The 18,541-nt window shown below is 42.3% G+C and overlaps 1 protein-coding gene across 1 annotated transcript in view; it reads left to right on the forward strand.

Moving 5' to 3' along the window:
- The window catches only part of Itih5 (inter-alpha-trypsin inhibitor heavy chain 5), an 88,192-nt gene that overhangs the window by 51,530 nt on the left and 18,121 nt on the right, over positions 1-18,541 (forward strand). The window contains exon 8 of the mRNA XM_074056708.1: positions 16,457-16,625. Coding sequence (XP_073912809.1) covers positions 16,457-16,625 — 169 coding nt within the window. The remainder of the gene's footprint in view (positions 1-16,456; positions 16,626-18,541) is intronic.

Genomic DNA, 18,541 nt, shown 5'->3' on the forward strand with positions numbered 1-18,541 from the left:
TGCATGTCATTGGGAGCATTAAAGATAATGTGACTATGAAATACATTTTTTCTTGTCTAAAGCCCCACTCTTTTCTCTTTCTTTTTCCTAATCGATGTAATTACATCTACTTTAACTTTTACATCTCTTTTAAGGAGCTTAGCTCAGGGACCTCTTTGGCAACCAAGCAGTGACTAATGGACCATTTCCCAGGTGTTTTTTTTTTTTTGTTATAGCTTTCTCCAAACTTGTTCCCACACTCTGTGCCGTTTTTGTGTGTGTGTGCAAGTCCTGCCATTCATTGCCAATCCTGCATTTCCATGTAGCTTTTGGAAGATTGTCTTCCTTTCTCCATTTAGTTTGGTCAACAAAATTAGGGGATAAGAATTAGCACAGCGTTTCTTATCTGTCATTGGCAAATTAACAAGGGGGAAAAAGTAATTGAGTGGATTGGAGGACTATGACCATATGGTGCTTGCATTATAGGCATACTTTATGCTTCAGGACATTGGTTTCCTCTTCATTGTTCAAAATTGGACTCCCAAGAGCTATTTGGACATTTTATGTGTAATCTTGCAGGTGAATAGATTTGGAGGGATCTTATTCTTGATCATTATACTCTGTATCCCCAGTTCTTAGCATAATACCTGATATTTTTAGCAAATACTATTCGCACATCAACATTAAATTTACCTTGCATTTTAAGAGGCACAGTAATTACAACTGAGTTATAATTACTTATCAAACATTCTAAAGGTTTTACATGCATTTTTTTCCATTTAATCTTTCAGCAGTTCAGTGATGTAGACGTGGTTGTCTCTTTTTTATACAGGAGTAAGTGATAGACAGGAAGATGAGGCAACTGTACTTTACAAAATTATAAGTAGAAAATAGGGATTCAAGTCAAGGCCAAACCCATTCTGAAGCTACTCATTAGTGTAACATTAGTCATGGATCATAACACAACTTGAGCCCACTTGCCAAACTTTGAGTCTCTACCTGCTCTGTTGGTTGCCTAGTAACATGATGTAGAATGCAGGCATCTCAGGTGAGTGCACACAGAAGTCACCTGCTGTTGGCTGAAGCCAGCAGTTGGGTATTGTGAAAAACTAAAGGAGCTCTTGTATTCTGATCCATAGGATTAGTGATAACTTCTTATTTAACATCACACACACCTTAGACATACACAGGGATGCAGGCTTCTTTCCCTTTCACAATTGGGTTTGGTCAGGTTGAGTCCAAGCATGGAGACTGTATAGGTGCAGAATGAGGAAATATGGGTGACTGTGATGTCCCATAGTGTAGAACAGTGATCTTCATGAACAAACAGATCTGCCACATTTGGAGTGGGAGGGTTCTGGAAGATGGAAGGTTATGGACAAAGCAACTTCTAGGTGATGGGACTCCAAGGAGGCAGACTGAAGTTCTCTGAGCAGCCAGGAAGAGTGCTAGGCATGGGAAGTGGAACTGTAAGGATCTCAGAGACTTGAGACTTGAGATTGGGTCAGGAAGATAGAGGGAAGAAATGAGTCTCAGAAAGGAGATGGATGTAGGCATAGCCAATGAGATCATGTCCAAATATCCAGGAGGGATTAGATGGTGAGCTCCATATGGCAATCATACAAATGAAAATCAGTGTAAAGCTTTGGGCATACCTGCCCTGCCTTTTTAAGTCTCAAATCTTGTTGTAAGCATCTAAAATCATGGCCCAGGGAAATAAAAAGAGCTTTGCTTCTTTTTTCCTGGTGTTCTGGAGTAGGAGTTGGCAGATTTTCTTTAAAGGAATAAATAATATCATCAACTTTTCCAGTCAGTTGGTTTCTGTTGTAAGTACTTAACTCCACTGTTATGCTGCAAGAGTAACCATAGACAGTATTCAAAGTAGGTGTGACTGTGTTCCAATAAAACTTTATTAGTCTGGGCATGGTGGCACAGGCCCAGCTATTCAGGAGGTAGAGACAGAAGGACCACAGGTTGAGACCAGCATAGGCAAAAGTCAGTAGGACCCTATCTCAAAGAACAGACTGGGTGTAATGGTAGACACCTGTGTTCTCAGCTAATTGGGAGGCAGAGGTTGGAGGACTGCAGTCTAAGGCCAGCCTGGGCAAATTTAGTGTGACTTGCTATCTGAACAACAAACTGAAAGCAATAGGGGACTGGAGGTGTTGTTCAAGTGTAGAGTGCTTTCCAGCAAGTGCGAGGCCCTGAGTTCAAACCCCAGTACCACAAACAAACAAACAAACAAAACCCCTTTATTCATTCACACAAGCAGCAGTCAGGTCTGGGCCATAGTTTCCTGATTGCTCATGAAGGCAGTGACTAACTGGCATGTGATTAGAGGTGATTTCACTTGATGTCAGCTGTCTCTTGAGTTGCCCTTGTCAAAATCTTGCCACTAGCAGATGTGTTTTAGGAATGCATTTCATAATAGAGATCTGGACATGGAGCGGGGCACAGAAGACAGTTGGAAAAACTGGTTTTTTTTTTTGGTTTCTGACTCAAAATATGAGTTAAAAAGTGATGGACAGAGAGCAAAATGCTTTTTCTCCAGACCCTCAATGGGAACTTGGATTTTTAGTTTCAAGAAAAAATTGTTCTCCCACAATGGTAACACAGATAATCTTTAATAAAATGAAGGCACTTGTCTAAATTTTTTTTGTTGAGGCATTTAAGGTTTACCCAACTGAAGTCATGTTTAAAAATATTGAGTATGAGTATATGAGTGGAGGTTCTCTTATACAAGGGAAAACTTGACAGAGTAGAGTGTTGAGTTTGCCTGCATTGCCAGCTCAGTTTGCAGGCTGTGGTCAGCAGTAGAAGCATGGACCAGTAATAACAGAAAAGCCTCGCTTCTCCCTTTCTGCTTTCCTGATTCTGACTCAAGTCTCAGACTGGCAAAGTTTTTCTGCAAAGGACTAGATAGAGACTAAAAGAAACTTTGCTATGAGTAATTGAGATAAACATGGTAAGTCAAAGAGAATTAAATGAGATAACAAACCTGGAAGTGCTTATCAGGGTGTCAGAAAGCCTTGTCACTCAGAATTTCACAGCCTTGGCTGCCTGATTGAAATTGCAGCTGGGTAAAATTCCTAAGGGCTGCCAATGTCAGATAGCATAGCCACCCGCTTCTCTTGTTCAGGACACCTGACTCTCTCCTCAGGTTTCCATCTTGGCATTGACTCTAGACTTCAGATTCTCCAAGAATGAAGCAAACATTGATTGTGGGCTATGGGAGAGGTATGAGGCATGGGTAATACAAAGATAAGTAAGACACAGCCTTTCTCCCAAGAAGCCCAGAGAAGACAAAGAGTCAGACAAAAATTGCATGTAAAGTCATAGCACAATGGGGTGGTGATAAGTTCTTGAGGGCGGAAGGAGCGAGGGATAAGGGTTGCTTCTTGGAGGAGGGTACAGTTGAATATCAAGAAGGTCTCTTAGAATTTAGTTGAGTGAACAGGATAAGAGTTGGGAGAAGGGAATCCATGCAGACTGACAGAGAGATTGCCTGTACATGAAGATGTGAAGAAAAGTAAACTCTAGAAAGGTATCATTTGGAAGTCACTTTAATAAACAATCTGAGAAGTTTGTTGGGGAAAAGAAACATGAGACACTTACACATTACTCAAATCCATCCTGTTACAAAAATAGTGGAAAGGATTTTAAAGATGAGAAAGAACTGAAGTATTAAAAGATTAATGATGGAGGTAGAATAGGAAAGATCTAGTCCTTGGACATGGCAGGAAAAGGAATGAGTGAACTCTTGATTGTCAAAAAACCTGAAGAGAGATCTAAAACAAGAATGAATATGTCATAGTCTGAAGGTTTGGACTAGATAACTTGAACTCTCCCATTATGAACATTTAGAAAGGCAGGTAAAAGTGGAACAGGTCGTTTTAAGTGCATAGCTGAGCCAGTATGCAAGCAAAGAACACCACAGAATCTAAGATTGGGGAGAAGGGGATAAGAAAAAGAATATGATCAAAGTATATTATAAGCATGTATGAAAGTTTCACAATGAGGCCCTCATATATACAATTCATATATGCAAATAAAAATATTGAAAATAAATAAATATAAATGACCAAAAAAGGGAGGACAGTGAAAAGCAAGAAACAAGCACCTGAGTGAAATGACATCCATTCCCCAGACAGATCCCAGTTTCTGTACCTTAGGCCTGAGACATTAGTGCCCCCATGGGAATAGCAGATGCGACCGTAGCCCCTCCAAGGTGGGAAGTTGAGCTCAAGACCCTTGCAAAGTGCTAGTTCTTTGAAGGACCTCAGGTAGAAGAACCTTATACCCACTTATAGCAGAAGACAACATGGAAGTTTGTCCACCTCTCTGTGGGCTTGAATATGTGGGTGGGCTTTCCTTATAAGCACAGGACTCAAATAAATTAGGCCTCTGGAAGTCATTTGGGTTGGTGATTGAATTTATGCAACCATTATGATCAAGGAACTCTCTGAAAGCCTAGCCGTAAGGAATGCTTGGCCAGTAATAACCCAGATGTACTTAGTAGATGCTCTTGGAGGGGCATAATATGAGTTTAGGTTGCACAGGACCCTCCCCAGATAAAGCTTCTTTGGGAAGGTACTCACAATCCAGCAGTTCACTACTGGCACCACGAGTAGGAGAGGAAAATTTTGTAACCATGGCTATAAGCATGCAATTCTAAAGGAGGAGCTGCTTTGTGATCAAGAGTATCATGTGTTGGGTTTCCAACAGATTAAGATGGAAGTGACGGTGGGATGATGAGTGTGTCCAGAAGGAATGCTTGGGTGGCGAGGTGAACCTGAGAAACCTCCACACAGAGATAGTAGCTAAAGAATGGATGAAATATCTCTAGGGAAAGAGGAGAGACTGAGCCCTGCAGGAGGAGTGAGGGAAAGAGAGAGGCAAAGATGAGAAGGCGAGGATTGAGCCTCATTGTATATCCAGTTCAGACAGGAGGAGGAAAGGGTGATGTGTATGTAATATACAATTCTAGAATCAATGAAGAGAGATTTCAAATGAGGGAATTTAGCACCATAACTAAAGCCCTTTCTACCAATTAAAGCTGTTATTTACTGGTGATGATCTGCTGTGGAATGGTCTTCCCCATCACAGGGGTGACCACCACTCATGTTACCTCCTCTAAGACCACTAGAGGCAGATTCTGCATGCTGCAGAGAGTTTGAGGCATGGGATCTGCTTGATGCTGTCTACTGCATCCAGTGTTGGCTAGGGAGAAAATGTTAAGAGGCCCATGCTGGAGAGAGGGTACTAAATTTCTAAATAGTACACCCATGTCTTCAAGCTAGAGAGGCAGGGATAGGAACTGGGTCTCACCCAGTTGCTACAGCAGTTGTCTTATGATATAACAATTGCTGGGCAAACTCTTCCTGAGTCTGTTTCAAGCAGATCTACTTTTGTGAGGACAAATCTGTCACTTACTTGGATGAACACTTTGGCATTCTTGATCTCTAAGAACCCTCATTGGACTGGCCCTTTCTCTGAGTTGGTGTAAAAAGAGAGAAAGTTCTAATAATCATTGATTTTGACGCTGTGTTTCTTTGATTCTCTGAAATCCCACTTTTGCTTGGATGCAAGAATTTTGGAGGGACACAAAGACCTAGTCTATTGTATACCCCAACACTGTGTCAAATTCTTAACTCACAGAAGAATGATGTAATGAACCAGATATAAGTCAGCTCATTTGCCAGTCACCTCTCCTAATCACATTTGTCACTTGAACAAGAAGTTCACAAGGCCAACTGAACAAGACAGACACTTAGCAGGAGAGCTGGGCACATTTTATTATGCCCTGCTTGTGCTAGGCTGGAGGCAGCAGGGAGCTACAGGGACTGAGGACTCTGAGATGTTCAGAAGAAGCTTAGGTGCTTTGGGGAAGTTGCTAGACTGGAAGAAAATACCTAGGAGAAAACAGAGCTATGCTTGGCAGGCCAGGTGGGGGAATGGAGTTTCAGAGGTCAGATTAAGTCAAGGAGACTGGAATTACTCACCCCCTTGCATCCTGGCCACCAGCTCAGATTCCTGAGATATGTAGCAAATCTGAAACTTCACCAGTGGAGAAGCTGAATTACTGGTCAGAAGTTTGCCTTGATGCCCATGTTGCTTTTCCTCCCCAGGTAGCTGAGCCAGCCAGCATAGGAAGAGATATAAGGTTTCACTTAGACTTCCTTCCCCACATGTCTAGGAAACCACTGTCTTCCTTACTCTGGGCTTTCTAGCACCCTCCTAGCACAAATACAGAAGGTGAGAAAAAAGAAACCAATTCCCAACAGTTAGCCCTATCCCGTTTTATAATCTCTTCCCTCCTGCAACAGAAATCTCACTATCTAGTCTCCTGGTGACTTCAAGAGCATGGGAAGACGGGAAGAGACACGGGAATGTCATCATTCTCACTTTCTTAAATGTTTTCTTGAACATACAATCTATATTTGTCAGTAAACTGTGTTTACTTCTTACGTAATTGTTCCACGACTTTACATTTAGTCTGGCCTTTTTGCAACCTCCCCATATTTATGTGTTTTATGTTCTTGATATTTGTCAAAACAATTCCTAAGAATTTATAGTGATAGTCAAAGGGTGGAATAAGCTAGGGCAACAGGAACCATGAGAACTCAGACTTAAGAGAAAGTTGAATGGGTCAAAGGCAGCCAGAGTCAGACTCCAAAAATCTGTGGAAGAAAGAGGCAAGATTCCAGAATTCAAACGTGCAGTTGGGCAATATGAACTTCAGGATTCAGACAAGGCACTGGGACCAAGCGTAGCACAGTCTTAGTGAATAAACGTGTCAGGACATTGAGTGAAGGACGCCTGTTCAAAGTGGGCTCTGTACTCTAAGAACTTCTCTTGTTCAGCTCCTTCAGATTTATCTCCTGTTTAAGCAGGAAGCTAAAGCTGGGGACAATCACCTGGAGCCTACAGATAGATCTAGGCTGTATTCTTGGTAAGGCAAACAAGACTATACAGTAAGGTTGTAGTCTTAGCTAGAGTGAGAAATAATGGGATCAACAATGAGTGCAAATCCTCAAAAGTCCTAATCTTCCACATGAGAAGAAGTGGAGAAAGAATTCTGTTGTAAGTCTTGAGTTATTTAAGCATCAAATATGAAAAATGAATGTGCCCACTATGTTGTGAAGAATCAAGAAATGCTACTGGCAAAAAGAGTTTTAGAAAAATGTACAATGACAGTATTAGGTAAATGTTTGACACATTTGTCAAAACAAAATCAAAACACGGGGCACTGATCCTAACGTGAGCCAGAGTGTTGAGATAAGCTGCAGTATGCCTCTCCAGAGGGAATAATGGCACGCAAGCGCAAAGGCTGACACTAGTTATGTTACCGTTCCAAAAATAAAAACCCTCTGCTATCTAAACCTATTCAGCCCTTAAAAATGGTTAAGGCAGATACCTTAAAAGCAACTGAGGCCAATAGGAAAAGGGGACCAGGAACTAGAGAAAAGGTGAGATCAAAAAGAACTAACCTAGAAGGTAACACACAGGCACAGGAAATCAATGTGAGTCAGTGCCCTGTATAGCTATCCTTATCTCAACCAGCAAAAACCCTTGTTCCTTCCTATTATTGCTTATACTCTCTCTTCAACAAAATTAGAGATAAGGGCAAAATAGTTTCTGCTGGGTATTGAGGGGGTGGGGGGGAGAGGGAGTGGGCGGAGTGGGTGGTAAGGGAGGGGGTGGGGGCAGGGGGGAGAAATGACCCAAGCCTTGTATGCACATATGAATAATAAAAGAAAAAAATGGTTAAGGCTGACTTTAACTACAATGTAATATTTAGCAATCATTCAGTCCTAAAGTGATAGTGGTCTTTAAATCTAAACCTTTACTACAAAGGTGCTTTCTGCCTTACTATGAAGATGTAGTCATTTTATATTTTTATACACACACACACACATATACACATACATATATGTGTGCGTCTGAATTAGAGTTGTGATATTACTTACATAGTACATGAAAATATAATAGCTTAAAATGATACATGTTAAACAAGAGTCCTATGATTTTGCTTAAGAAATGTGCTTTTCATAATAGTGTAAACATTAAAATGTTGATACCAAAGAAAACAATGTTTTCTATATTTACTTCTAAGTGAAATTTATCTTTTTTTTTTTTGGGGGGAGGATTGGGGCCTCACACTTGCTAGACTTGCTAGGCAGGCACTCGGCCGTAGGTGAAATTTCAAGTTATTACTTAATGTTCACTAAACTATTTTAAAACACTGGAAAAACTCTTGACCTTTATTCAAAATTTTTCATTCATATAAGGAAGCTTATTAGCTTCTGCTCTTTCTCCAGAACAAACATTATAGCCAATAGGAAAATAGTTTTAGTTTCTTTCAACAAGATTCCTCAAATCTGACAGACATCAGTTTTGGATGCTTCTTCATTCTTACAGTCAAAAAATTTTAATATAAATTATATAATGTAGTTCATTTCAGAAGGTATTTATAGCACAGTGACAACAAAAAGGAATTAGGTGTATGTAATCTTTGAGTTTACACAATCCTTCTATTTTTATTACATATACCATAAGCAGCGAATAACATTATTTTTTAAATATTTTGGTTTCTTTTCTTAAACCAATCTGTTGCTAGATTTTTAAGCATAACAATGATATAGGTGCAAATGTGTTAAGGAGAAATGGTCTTGTCCATGTAATTTATTGCTTTGATACTAAACTTGGGATTTAAAAAAAATATATGACTACTTGATGGGTTGGTCATGAGAAGATTTTAGAAGAGTATTTTCCTTGAAATCATCGAGAAAACTACAGAACACAACAGAAGTTGATGCTTTCTTTTATAGATTAAGTTTCTGTGATCTTGAGATATCATGGTTTTAAATACCCCAACTAGTAAGCATGGGTGATCCCGATGGAGCAGTGACATTTGCTGGCAGAGTTGTGGCTATACTGTTCTCAGCCATGACAAAGCCTCCAAGGTAGCCTGGAGCAGTGCTGTGCTTGGAGCCTATGGGTTGTAGGGAGGGCTGACAGCTGACACTGAGATGGTGGCCATATCCATTTTTCTAACCATGGGCTTAGATGCATGGTGAAGGTTGTAGTCAGAATCTCTTGAAAACTTTGATAGGGTCACAGGCTATTTTTCATCTTTTGCTGTCCCTTCAAATGGCATGGCTACAGGGTTTCCATTAAGGGGAAGGACATCATGGGCATTTAGGACCTCCTGCCTGGAGGAAGAGGAAACACTAACAGGTCATCAGGAGACAATAAAGACAAGCTTTTATTTCTCCACTCTAGAGTTCACTATCTCTGCCCACCTCTGAAAAGATGAAGGCTGACCTGTAGCTGCAGTTTGTCTTGAGTGCATTCTGTTTTCCAGTATTACTTCTTGGAAACACAGGTCTGTTTTCATAGTGTATATTTGCTGATCACTACTATTTTCTTCCATGGCTCAAACTGGACTTTCAGAACATGTTTCATTTCTTCATTGGGTTATTTTGAGTTGTGTGTCTTACAAGATCTCTTTCTTGGGCACATTCTAAAGGACTATGTGGACCAATGAGGTAGAAAGTGTCAACTTCTTGGTAGACATTTTAGAATAGGTAAGTGATGGGTCTAGGTAGAACAGCACTGTCATGCTAGAAACATGGGATAGGTAATAACTCCCTGGAACTTGGATTCGTCTGTGATGTTGGGCTTCTACCTGACTTGCTAGGGTTTGCAGTACAAAAGCCTGCTGTGCCTTAGTTAGTTCCTGTCAAGAGTGGTTTGATACAAACACAGAGATATTTGAGAAAGGCTGCATAACTGGCAGTCCTTGTGGAAGCAGTGGGGAGGAGTGGGCAGCGGCTGGGTTTGTCATGGGCTCCACTGACTTCTCTCTCTGGGTGTCTTACTAGATAATGCTTCCCTTTTGGGAAACATTTACTCATTATTCATGACATGGCAGTTACCATAGGGTGTGCCAAGTGCCCAGGGCTGCAGTTCTACAGGGCAGGCAGAGAGAAAGGGAAGGGAGCATCTACCCTTGTCCCTGGTGTAGTTTAACACGGGGCTCACAGTGTACAGGGCAGACCTGCTCCCTGGGTAAACCTTCCCTGGGAGTGAAGAACGAACAGGGGGCTGCCTGTCCAGGAGCCCCACTCTGCATTCTACAGGTACCATTTTAGAAGAGGATTTTGTAATTTTTGTTGCCCAAATCCACTAGAACAAGATGGACCATTGCTATTCATCTTGAATGCAGGGAAGATCTGAAGCAGAGAGTGTGCTTTTATTTGTTTACATCTTGCTTTGTGCCTGGAAGAATTTAAATGGAGGAGATTAAAAGACTTATTTCATAGAAAACCATATGACAGAACTGGAATGAACTTCTAAGATGTTGTTTTTTAAAGAAAATACTGCTTTCTTCTTTTAATCCAAGGCAAGTACATATAAGATGAAGAATTTATCACCATAAAATAGCTTTAAGCAGACAATAATCCCTATTCTTTGTGATCCTAAACATCTAGGATTAGAAAGAATCTTGTCTAATGCATCCAGTCCAAGCTACATCTTCACTACACAAATAGTAAGAAATATATATTATATATGTATGTATATACATATATAATAATTGTATTTTTATACCTTTATAATTTCCTTTTGTCCAAGCACAATTTGGAATCTTAAAGATCTCTTCTGATGCTAATATGAAGAGTATTTGCAGATTGTCCTTCCATCAGCAGGAGTACAATGATGCTTGTTCACTGTGGATTGGTGCTGTGGGGAACTGGCCCACACCCCGCAAGGATCTCTTGCTGTTTGATCTCTTTAAGAATCCTTTTGCTTTTCAGTAGGCCTTTAACATACTCCTTATTCTTCTTTCTCTAGGCACAAGGGTTTGCTTTTCTTGCCTCTTCACAATCTCTAACTCTCCCCTGGCCTACTGGCTCCTTCCTACAGGCTCACTAGCCTTAATTACTGTGCATGACCTCAGCCTCTCTCCCCTGTCTTTTCCCTCCAAACAAGCCTATGTCCTATTCTGGAGCATAATGATTGACAGGAACGAAGACTTGTTGGAAACTCTTCTTATGGCTCCACGGTACCAACATAACTTCCAGATGTCAGTCTTTTAGTCCCCTAACTAATCAGACCCGTAGCCCCCATTGTATCCATTTCCAAGGAAACTGCAATAATAAAGTCAGCAGTTTTAGTGCCTATGGTACAATATCTTTAAGGAAGATATGTCTTCAGTCTCCTGTGTCCCCATGTCAATAAATTAATTTGGGGTCATCATTACTCCAAGTAGCATGCTTTGGGTTTCCTCAGCCTTTCTCCAATGAGTGAAGACATTAGAAGAAGCTTTGAGGATAGAGCAGGGAGTCCAAGGAACATGGCTTTTTTGGGATATGCAGTATCTTTGTTCAGGCTGAATTAGTTGGAAGGGCCTTGAGAGATTGATGGCAGCCAGTCTTGTCCATCTGCTTGTGCTGGAAGAATCTACAAGTCTTCTACAAGTTAGAATCATGCCATCTCAGCTTTGACAGGTACCCTGAAGGGGATCTAGTCCAGCCCTTTTGGACAAGCTTAGATTACACATTCTCTGCTGCTCTGGGTTTCTCTGATCTCTCTGGAATGTGCTAACCCCATTCTCTGGACTGTACGCTTGGACAGAGCCTGCTAGGCTTTTGTTAATCTTTAGCATATAAACACTGTGTGCAAAAGATCAGTGTAAGCCCACTTGCATTAACTCTGCTATGTGGCCACTCACCTTCCCCTTCCCCCTCCAGCCTTGTGTCGAAGGCAGAGTTCAAAGAGTGGCCAGCTTGAAGAGGAGAAGAAAGGCAGTCAAGGGTTAATGGAAGGTGGAGGGTGCAGGCAGCAGCCATGGCTCCTACCCAGGACCTTCTGTGGTGGGGTGGGAGACCCTCCAGGCAGCACAAATACAGCTAGAAATAGATCAACTGGGAGCTGCTGGCTGACTTCCCCTCGGTGCACGTGAGGATAACTTGCAGCTGAGGCCTTACAAGGTCATGAGGAATCTGTAGTCACTGGGGAAGGAGGGTGGAGAGACAGAATAACTGTTCCTACAAGAGAATATCCATCACGATGGGAAAAATACCAGCAAAAGAGCCAGGCCTATCCCTCTAGAGGTCTTTAACACACTGTTTAAGGGTCTCTTGGGATGCCAGCAGCTAAACAAACAGCAGTCTCTGACAAGAGCCCTGCTCCTCAGCCTGCCCTGAGCAGCCTGGCCAGCTCTGGGCCCAGAAGATCCATGGAGCTAGACTCAAAGCTGCATTGCCTCATGGACGGCCACTGCTTGCTATTGTCCTCAGCTGAGGATCTGTAGTCCTCCCAAGGGTCTAGACACTTAGATGGGATGGTACAAACCCATCTGATGCACACGCTGAGTGTGCTGGCTCTAAAAGGAAGGAAGGGTGGGGAGCCCAATAGTCCAGCTCCCTGGCAAGGCAACCTGTGTGGGTAACAGGGCTCCCTACCTCTGTCTGCTGAGTGCAAGGATCTAAGCTACCGATTCTCACTGCAGCTTGACCCCCAAGCCACTCAGTACTTCCTGTATTCATCCCTCAGTCTTAGCTGTCCTCAGTTCCCAAGGACAAGGGTGCTGCTCTCTCATGGTATTTTGCATTTGCTAACAGAATCGAACCTCCCCTGTCTGTCTCTCTCTTGGTCTGTTGTCTCTGCTTCTCTCTCCCCCTCTTGTTTCTGAGTCACTTGTGTCTCTGTCTGTCCATCTCTTTCCCCCTGTATTTCTTTTCTCCTCTCTCTTTATTTCTCTCTCTCTCATTTGTTTACCAATAAATAGACATTAGTAATACTATTTTAATAAAATACTAATGCAACAGATATACCATATGTCTAGAATATGCCTACAATATACAAAATATTGTGTTGGATGATAGGGGAGGACCAGGGGCATCTATTGTGACAGGCAATTTATTCATCAGTATTTATTCAGGAAATACTTATTAAACATCACTTACCAAGCCAGACACTGTTGGCTATTAAATACAAAATGAAAACATGTAGAAAGTTCCTGCCCTCAACAGTATAGAATTGAGACAGACAGATAAGTCAACGCACAGAAAGAGAACCACAGCCTCGTTAGTGTGAATGAAAGAACAGGGAGCTGTGATTTAGAGAGCAGCAGAGTGGGGTGGAGAGGCAAGGTGAGGAGTCCTCTTTTGGGAGATAATGTGAGTACTCAGAACTAAATTCTAAATTCATGGTGCTGGGAGGCACCAGCAACCATGTAGATTGTGTGTGCTGGACTCTGAGATGGGAAAGAGTGTAAAGAATTCATATGTACACGCTGTGGAAGTGCTACAGTGGATGTGTGTGTCTAGTGGTTGAGGACCAAATGATAGAGAGGGAGCCAGTACTGTCTTTATGGTTGAGTTTGGAATGGGTTTACCAAGGAGGGGACATGTCAGGTAGGTCCTGAAGGAGAAACTGTTGCTTAGTGGACAGACAAGAGAGGGAAGGGGAGGGAGGAGTTTGTGCAGAGCAGGAAGTTGTGAAAAAGCCTGGTGTGTTTAGGAAAGTTGGGGGGTAGGGAGGAAATTAGAACTTAGCGTTTATAGTAGAGGTGGGAAAAGGAAAAAATAAAGTTAAAAAGCTACATTGGGACTATTTATTTTATGAAGGGTCTTATATCCAAAAAAGTTTAAACTTTTTGCTGAGGGTAGTGAGGAGCCATCAAAGTTTTTAACCAAAGTGGGTTGAAAATCTAGCTATGGCAGTGAGGTTAAGACACACTAAGTCCTTCCAAAAGTGCAAGTCCTTTGTCACTTTCAGTTTGAGAAAGTAAAGGACACAATGATGCGTGAATTATGGGCTTCATAGCAATGCTGCTTAAATATCCAGAAATATTAATGTATGGTCTATGCATACAGTAGAGTCCTGTGTCACTGTTAGAATTTTGTGGCATTCATTCATCTATTGACATGAAAAGAGTACATTAAACATTAAGCAAAAATCCTAGAGCATGCTATACATACTGTATGATTGTGTGTTCTCAAAAGTCAAACGCACACACACAACACAGGAAAGTTTCTGAAGGCACATGTTATACCAGCGTTTTAATAGGGTTTGTCTCTAGGTGAGTGGGGTTACGTGAGTTTTACAGAGTTTTCCTTTTGATCATTTTGAAATTAAGAACAACAGCAAAATGAGAAAAAATTCCTATTATGGTCCCAGGGATGTTAAAAAGAGGGCGGACTTCCAGGATTGGGTGTTGAAGGACATGGGGTTGGGGATGAGGCAAGGAGAAGACTGGACGTGATGTCCAGTTTTCTGGGTCAGGCCTCATGATGACCTAAGGTGCTGTTCCCCAGGAGAGAGAGCTGCAGAGGAGAGATCCAATGGAGAAAGAAGGTAAAAGCTCCTGTTTTCAACAAGTTGAGTCTGAGTTGCCTGTGGGATGTGTTGGGAGAAGCAGTTGGCAGGTTGGTCTGGACCTAAAGAGAGAATCAGACTTCAGAGATGAGCTGGAAGTCGGAAAGATGGAATTGATAGTTGACTGCGTGGAGATGGATAAACTCACCCAGAAGTGTGTGGTGTGAGTACAAAGCCGGCAACTGGGCTGAGAAAATTGCCCCATGACTCCCTCATTGAAAGGCAGTGACTTGGAGGTACCAGCAGAGCTCCCTAGGCAGAAGAAAGAGACCCAGGATGTACTGAGAAAGCCAGAGCAAGAAGAGCTTCAAGAAGGAGGAGGCTGCCATCTTGATCAAGCATGTCACAAATAATTTAATGTCTTCCAGAGACATTGGTCCCATTTTGGTGTGGATTTTATTTATTGTCACAGGATACTTCAACACATTTCCTGGGGGTAAGTCAGGATTAGGAGGGGACAGGAAACTGCTGTGAGTGAGGCCCTCTTTGAGGAAAGGCCTTATGTCAGGACAGGAGAGAGAGAATAGAGGAAGTTTCCTAGTCTGTGAGTGAAAATAAGCACTTCCATGCCTTCTTTTCTCCTGGAAGACCTGGGGGTGGGAGACAGCAGTTGATAGGATGAGAAGATGGATTTAATGAAATGTGTCCATTGTTCTTATTCCTGGGTAAAAGTGAAATTCACTATATGCCTGGCGCCATTCTGAATCCTTTTCATCTGGTACCTGATTTAGCCTCCATGACAAGTGATGAGACAGGCACTACTTTTTGTCTTAATTCTGTGGATGGGGCAGTTTAGGTAGGTAAGAAAGACAGTAAGTGATGGAGTTTCCAGCATAGGGCTGCTCAGAGAGTCAATGATGGGACTGATTGTTGTCATGGCAATTCTGTAAGGCCCTAACTTCACCACTGAATCTCTTTAAATGTTCAACACTCACATTGTTTAGGGATAGCAGTGTTTTCTCAGGATATCTCATGGGTTTTTATAGAAACTCTTGTCCTGGCTCTTAGAGTTGTTCAGTTTCCAGCTTCCTGTGGCTGCTTTCTTTTTCCCCATGTCATGTCAGACTTCAATGCTCACCTTTTATCCAATTAGCATGCCTTCTTCCCCTGCATCACCGCTTCAGGTTGCTCACGCTGTCTTACTTCTTTGATTCTTTTCCTAATACCTCTCCTAGTCTTTCAAACTCCTACTTCCTTTAAGCCTTATACTAAAATTCCTTCCTTTCTTCCTTCCTTCCTTTCTTCCTTCCCTCCTTCCTTCCTTCCTTCCCTCCTTCCTTCCTTCTGACAGGGTCTCACTATATAGGCCAGAATGGCCTCAAACTCACAATCCTCCAGCCTAAGCCCCCAAATTCTGGGATTACAAATGTATGCCAACACGCCTGGCCCTCCTCTTTCTTTATAGAATATTCTTTTTTTTTCTTTTTGTGGGATTGGGGTTTGAATTCAGGGCCTCACACTTGCTAGGCAGGTGCTCTAACACTTGAGCCACTCCAGCAGTTCTTTTTTGTGTTGCGTATTTTTGAGATAGGGTCTTGCTTTTTGCCCGTGTTGGTCTCAAACCATGATCCTCTTGATCTCTGCCTCCTGACAGCTAGGATTACAAGCATGAGCTGCTGGTGCCCAGTTTATAGAATGTCCTCATGTTACTCCAGTCCACAGTGATTTCATAATCTTTTCTATTTGCATGGTATTTACTATGAGTACCTATATCAAAAGGGCAGTATAACTAATATATAAGCCTATTTGGAAATATCAGTATGAATCCCCTCCTATATGATGAATATATCCTAATAAAAAATTTTAAAAAACAGAATGGCAACTAAGAAGATATGGAGGCCTAGTACACTGTGACTTGTAACAGCATGTGACATATGAAGGCATTTCTTCATGCCTCACATATGATTGTAATATATTTGTGCCATTTTCCAGGTAGGTGACAAGCCCCTGGACGTTTAATCAAGTGCCCTTTACTCAGCAGGAACTGAATCTGATCCCTGGGTCTGTTCCTGGTGAGAGGTTTCCAAACTAGGAAACCAGTGGACTAATGTAACAAGATATAACTGGCTTAAGTTTTGTCTTTGCCTAGACCAGGGAGGCCCTTGTCACAATCCTCCATGACCTCCGACCCCAGGATCGGTTCAATATCATTGGGTTTTCCAACCGGATTAAGGTGTGGAAGAATCACTTGATACCAGTCACTCCTGAGAATGTCAGGGACGGCAAGCTCTACATTTTCCATTTGTCACCCACTGGAGGTAAGGATGGTTCCTTCCTTTCACGTCACCTTTGACACCATAAGCTCATTTAATGGCAAGAGATGGGGGGTTGAGAGCTGAAGGAGTGAGAGAAAAAGGGGGTAACAGGAGCATATTCCCCGAAGCTTACGTCTCTCCGAATGCCAAGTTTGTAAGTTCTCACCCTCCAGCCTGCAAACTAACCCAGATGCATATGAAGGGTGTTGGAGGCTTTCCTGCTTATCTCAGGGATCCTGAACAACGCAGCTGTTTTGTAAATTGTCCTTGGGTAGAGGATGGAAGTCAGGTGATGACCCCACTCAAGCAGCGGCAAACAGAACTGCCCTGTAAAACCAGCAGTGGCCCTGCCAGGACTGCGGCACAGTGAGCAAAGCAGAGTCATAGGTGGGAAACACTGTGGGGATTGAATGATTTGGAAGGGTGCTGGGTTCTGAGTGCACAGAAGGTTCAGGGAGGAGCAAAAAGATTGGGAGGAAGACTAGAGAATTAGAGCTGCTTGTTACCCAACCATGCTGCCTGCTGGTTCCTCCAAACCAGACCTGGGTCTGGCTTGCATCACTAAGTGAACACATAACAGATGCACAGTACTGCAGAGGTTAGGGGACTGAATGTGACCCTGCCCCCTTCTTAAAGGCCCTTTACAGAGACACCATCATCTGGAGTTGTCATCTCAGTTAATTCTGCCTTGCCTGTCTGGAAACATATAAAACCCTCAGTCCAGTCTTCTCCCAGCTAAGATTTTTCCACTTTTCGTACATTCATTATTTCCCACCTCTGTCAAAGCTCTGACTTCTTGAATGAACTTCATTTGGAATTTGATTTTGCTTAGCCAGTACTTTGACTTACATTGGTGTTCATTCCAGTCTCTGAAACAGCATGGTCTAGGAATTGTTTATGTTCACTGAGAGAAATGAAAACTTAAGCTTAATATTATAGGCTCTGTCTACAGCAGGAAGTTGACAAGACTGTGCAGACCTTGGAGAAAGAGCCCTCTCATCCTCTTTGTAGCCCCTAATTTTAGCATGGCTCCTCACATGGAATGCATACTGAGTATTTGTTAAACTGAATTTATTTTAGTGGTACTGCTTACGATCAGAATGGTGTGTGTGTGTGTGTGTGTGTGTGTGTGTGTGTGTTGGAAGGAGGTGATAAACAGCTTTGAAATACAGCTGGTAGGCCAGGCATGGTGGTATATACCTATAATCCCAAGTACTCTGGAGGCAGACAAAGGAGGATTGAGGCCCAAGGCCAGCCTGAGCAACTAAAAACAAACTAAAGCCAAACCAACAAAAAGGACTGAGGGCATGGCTCAAGTAGTAGAGTCCTTGCTTAGCAAGCATGTGGTCCTAAATTTAATCCCCTGTACTGTAAGAAAGGGAGAGGAAGAGGGAGAGAGAGAAGAAAAATATGTATTATGTTCTTTTGGAAGCCAGACCTCAGCAACCCTATTGGTTTTCTTTATTTTTTCTCAACCCTTCCTGGCCCTGACCTCTACCGGCGGACAGCAGGTTAATTGTGTAACTTCTCAGATGTGTAACTTCAGGATTGCGAGTGTGGATTCTAAAGCCAGACTGCTTGGATTTGAATACAGTTCCACCATCCATTAGTCATTCAACCTCTCTATGCCTCAGTTTTCTCATCTGTAAAATGTGGGTGATAATAGAATTAAAAATCAGTTAATGAAGTAAGTTAAAACATTGCAAATGTGGGAATGGTCCTGGTATATAGCAAGTCTTCCTTAAGCATCAGATGTGGCCTTCGTTGTTATTTTCACCCACTTGGTGGTCGCCACTGTGAGCTCTCAGTGGCGTGGCAGTTGGTAGGAACTCCATAGAGGAGAGCAGGGAGAGTGCCCCTCTGCTGTAATGTGGATAGGAGATGCCCTGTCTGGACATAGGCTTGCCTCCAAGCCCTGT

This window comes from Castor canadensis, chromosome 15 (assembly GCF_047511655.1).
Source record: "Castor canadensis chromosome 15, mCasCan1.hap1v2, whole genome shotgun sequence".
Taxonomy (NCBI): Eukaryota; Metazoa; Chordata; class Mammalia; order Rodentia; family Castoridae; genus Castor; species Castor canadensis.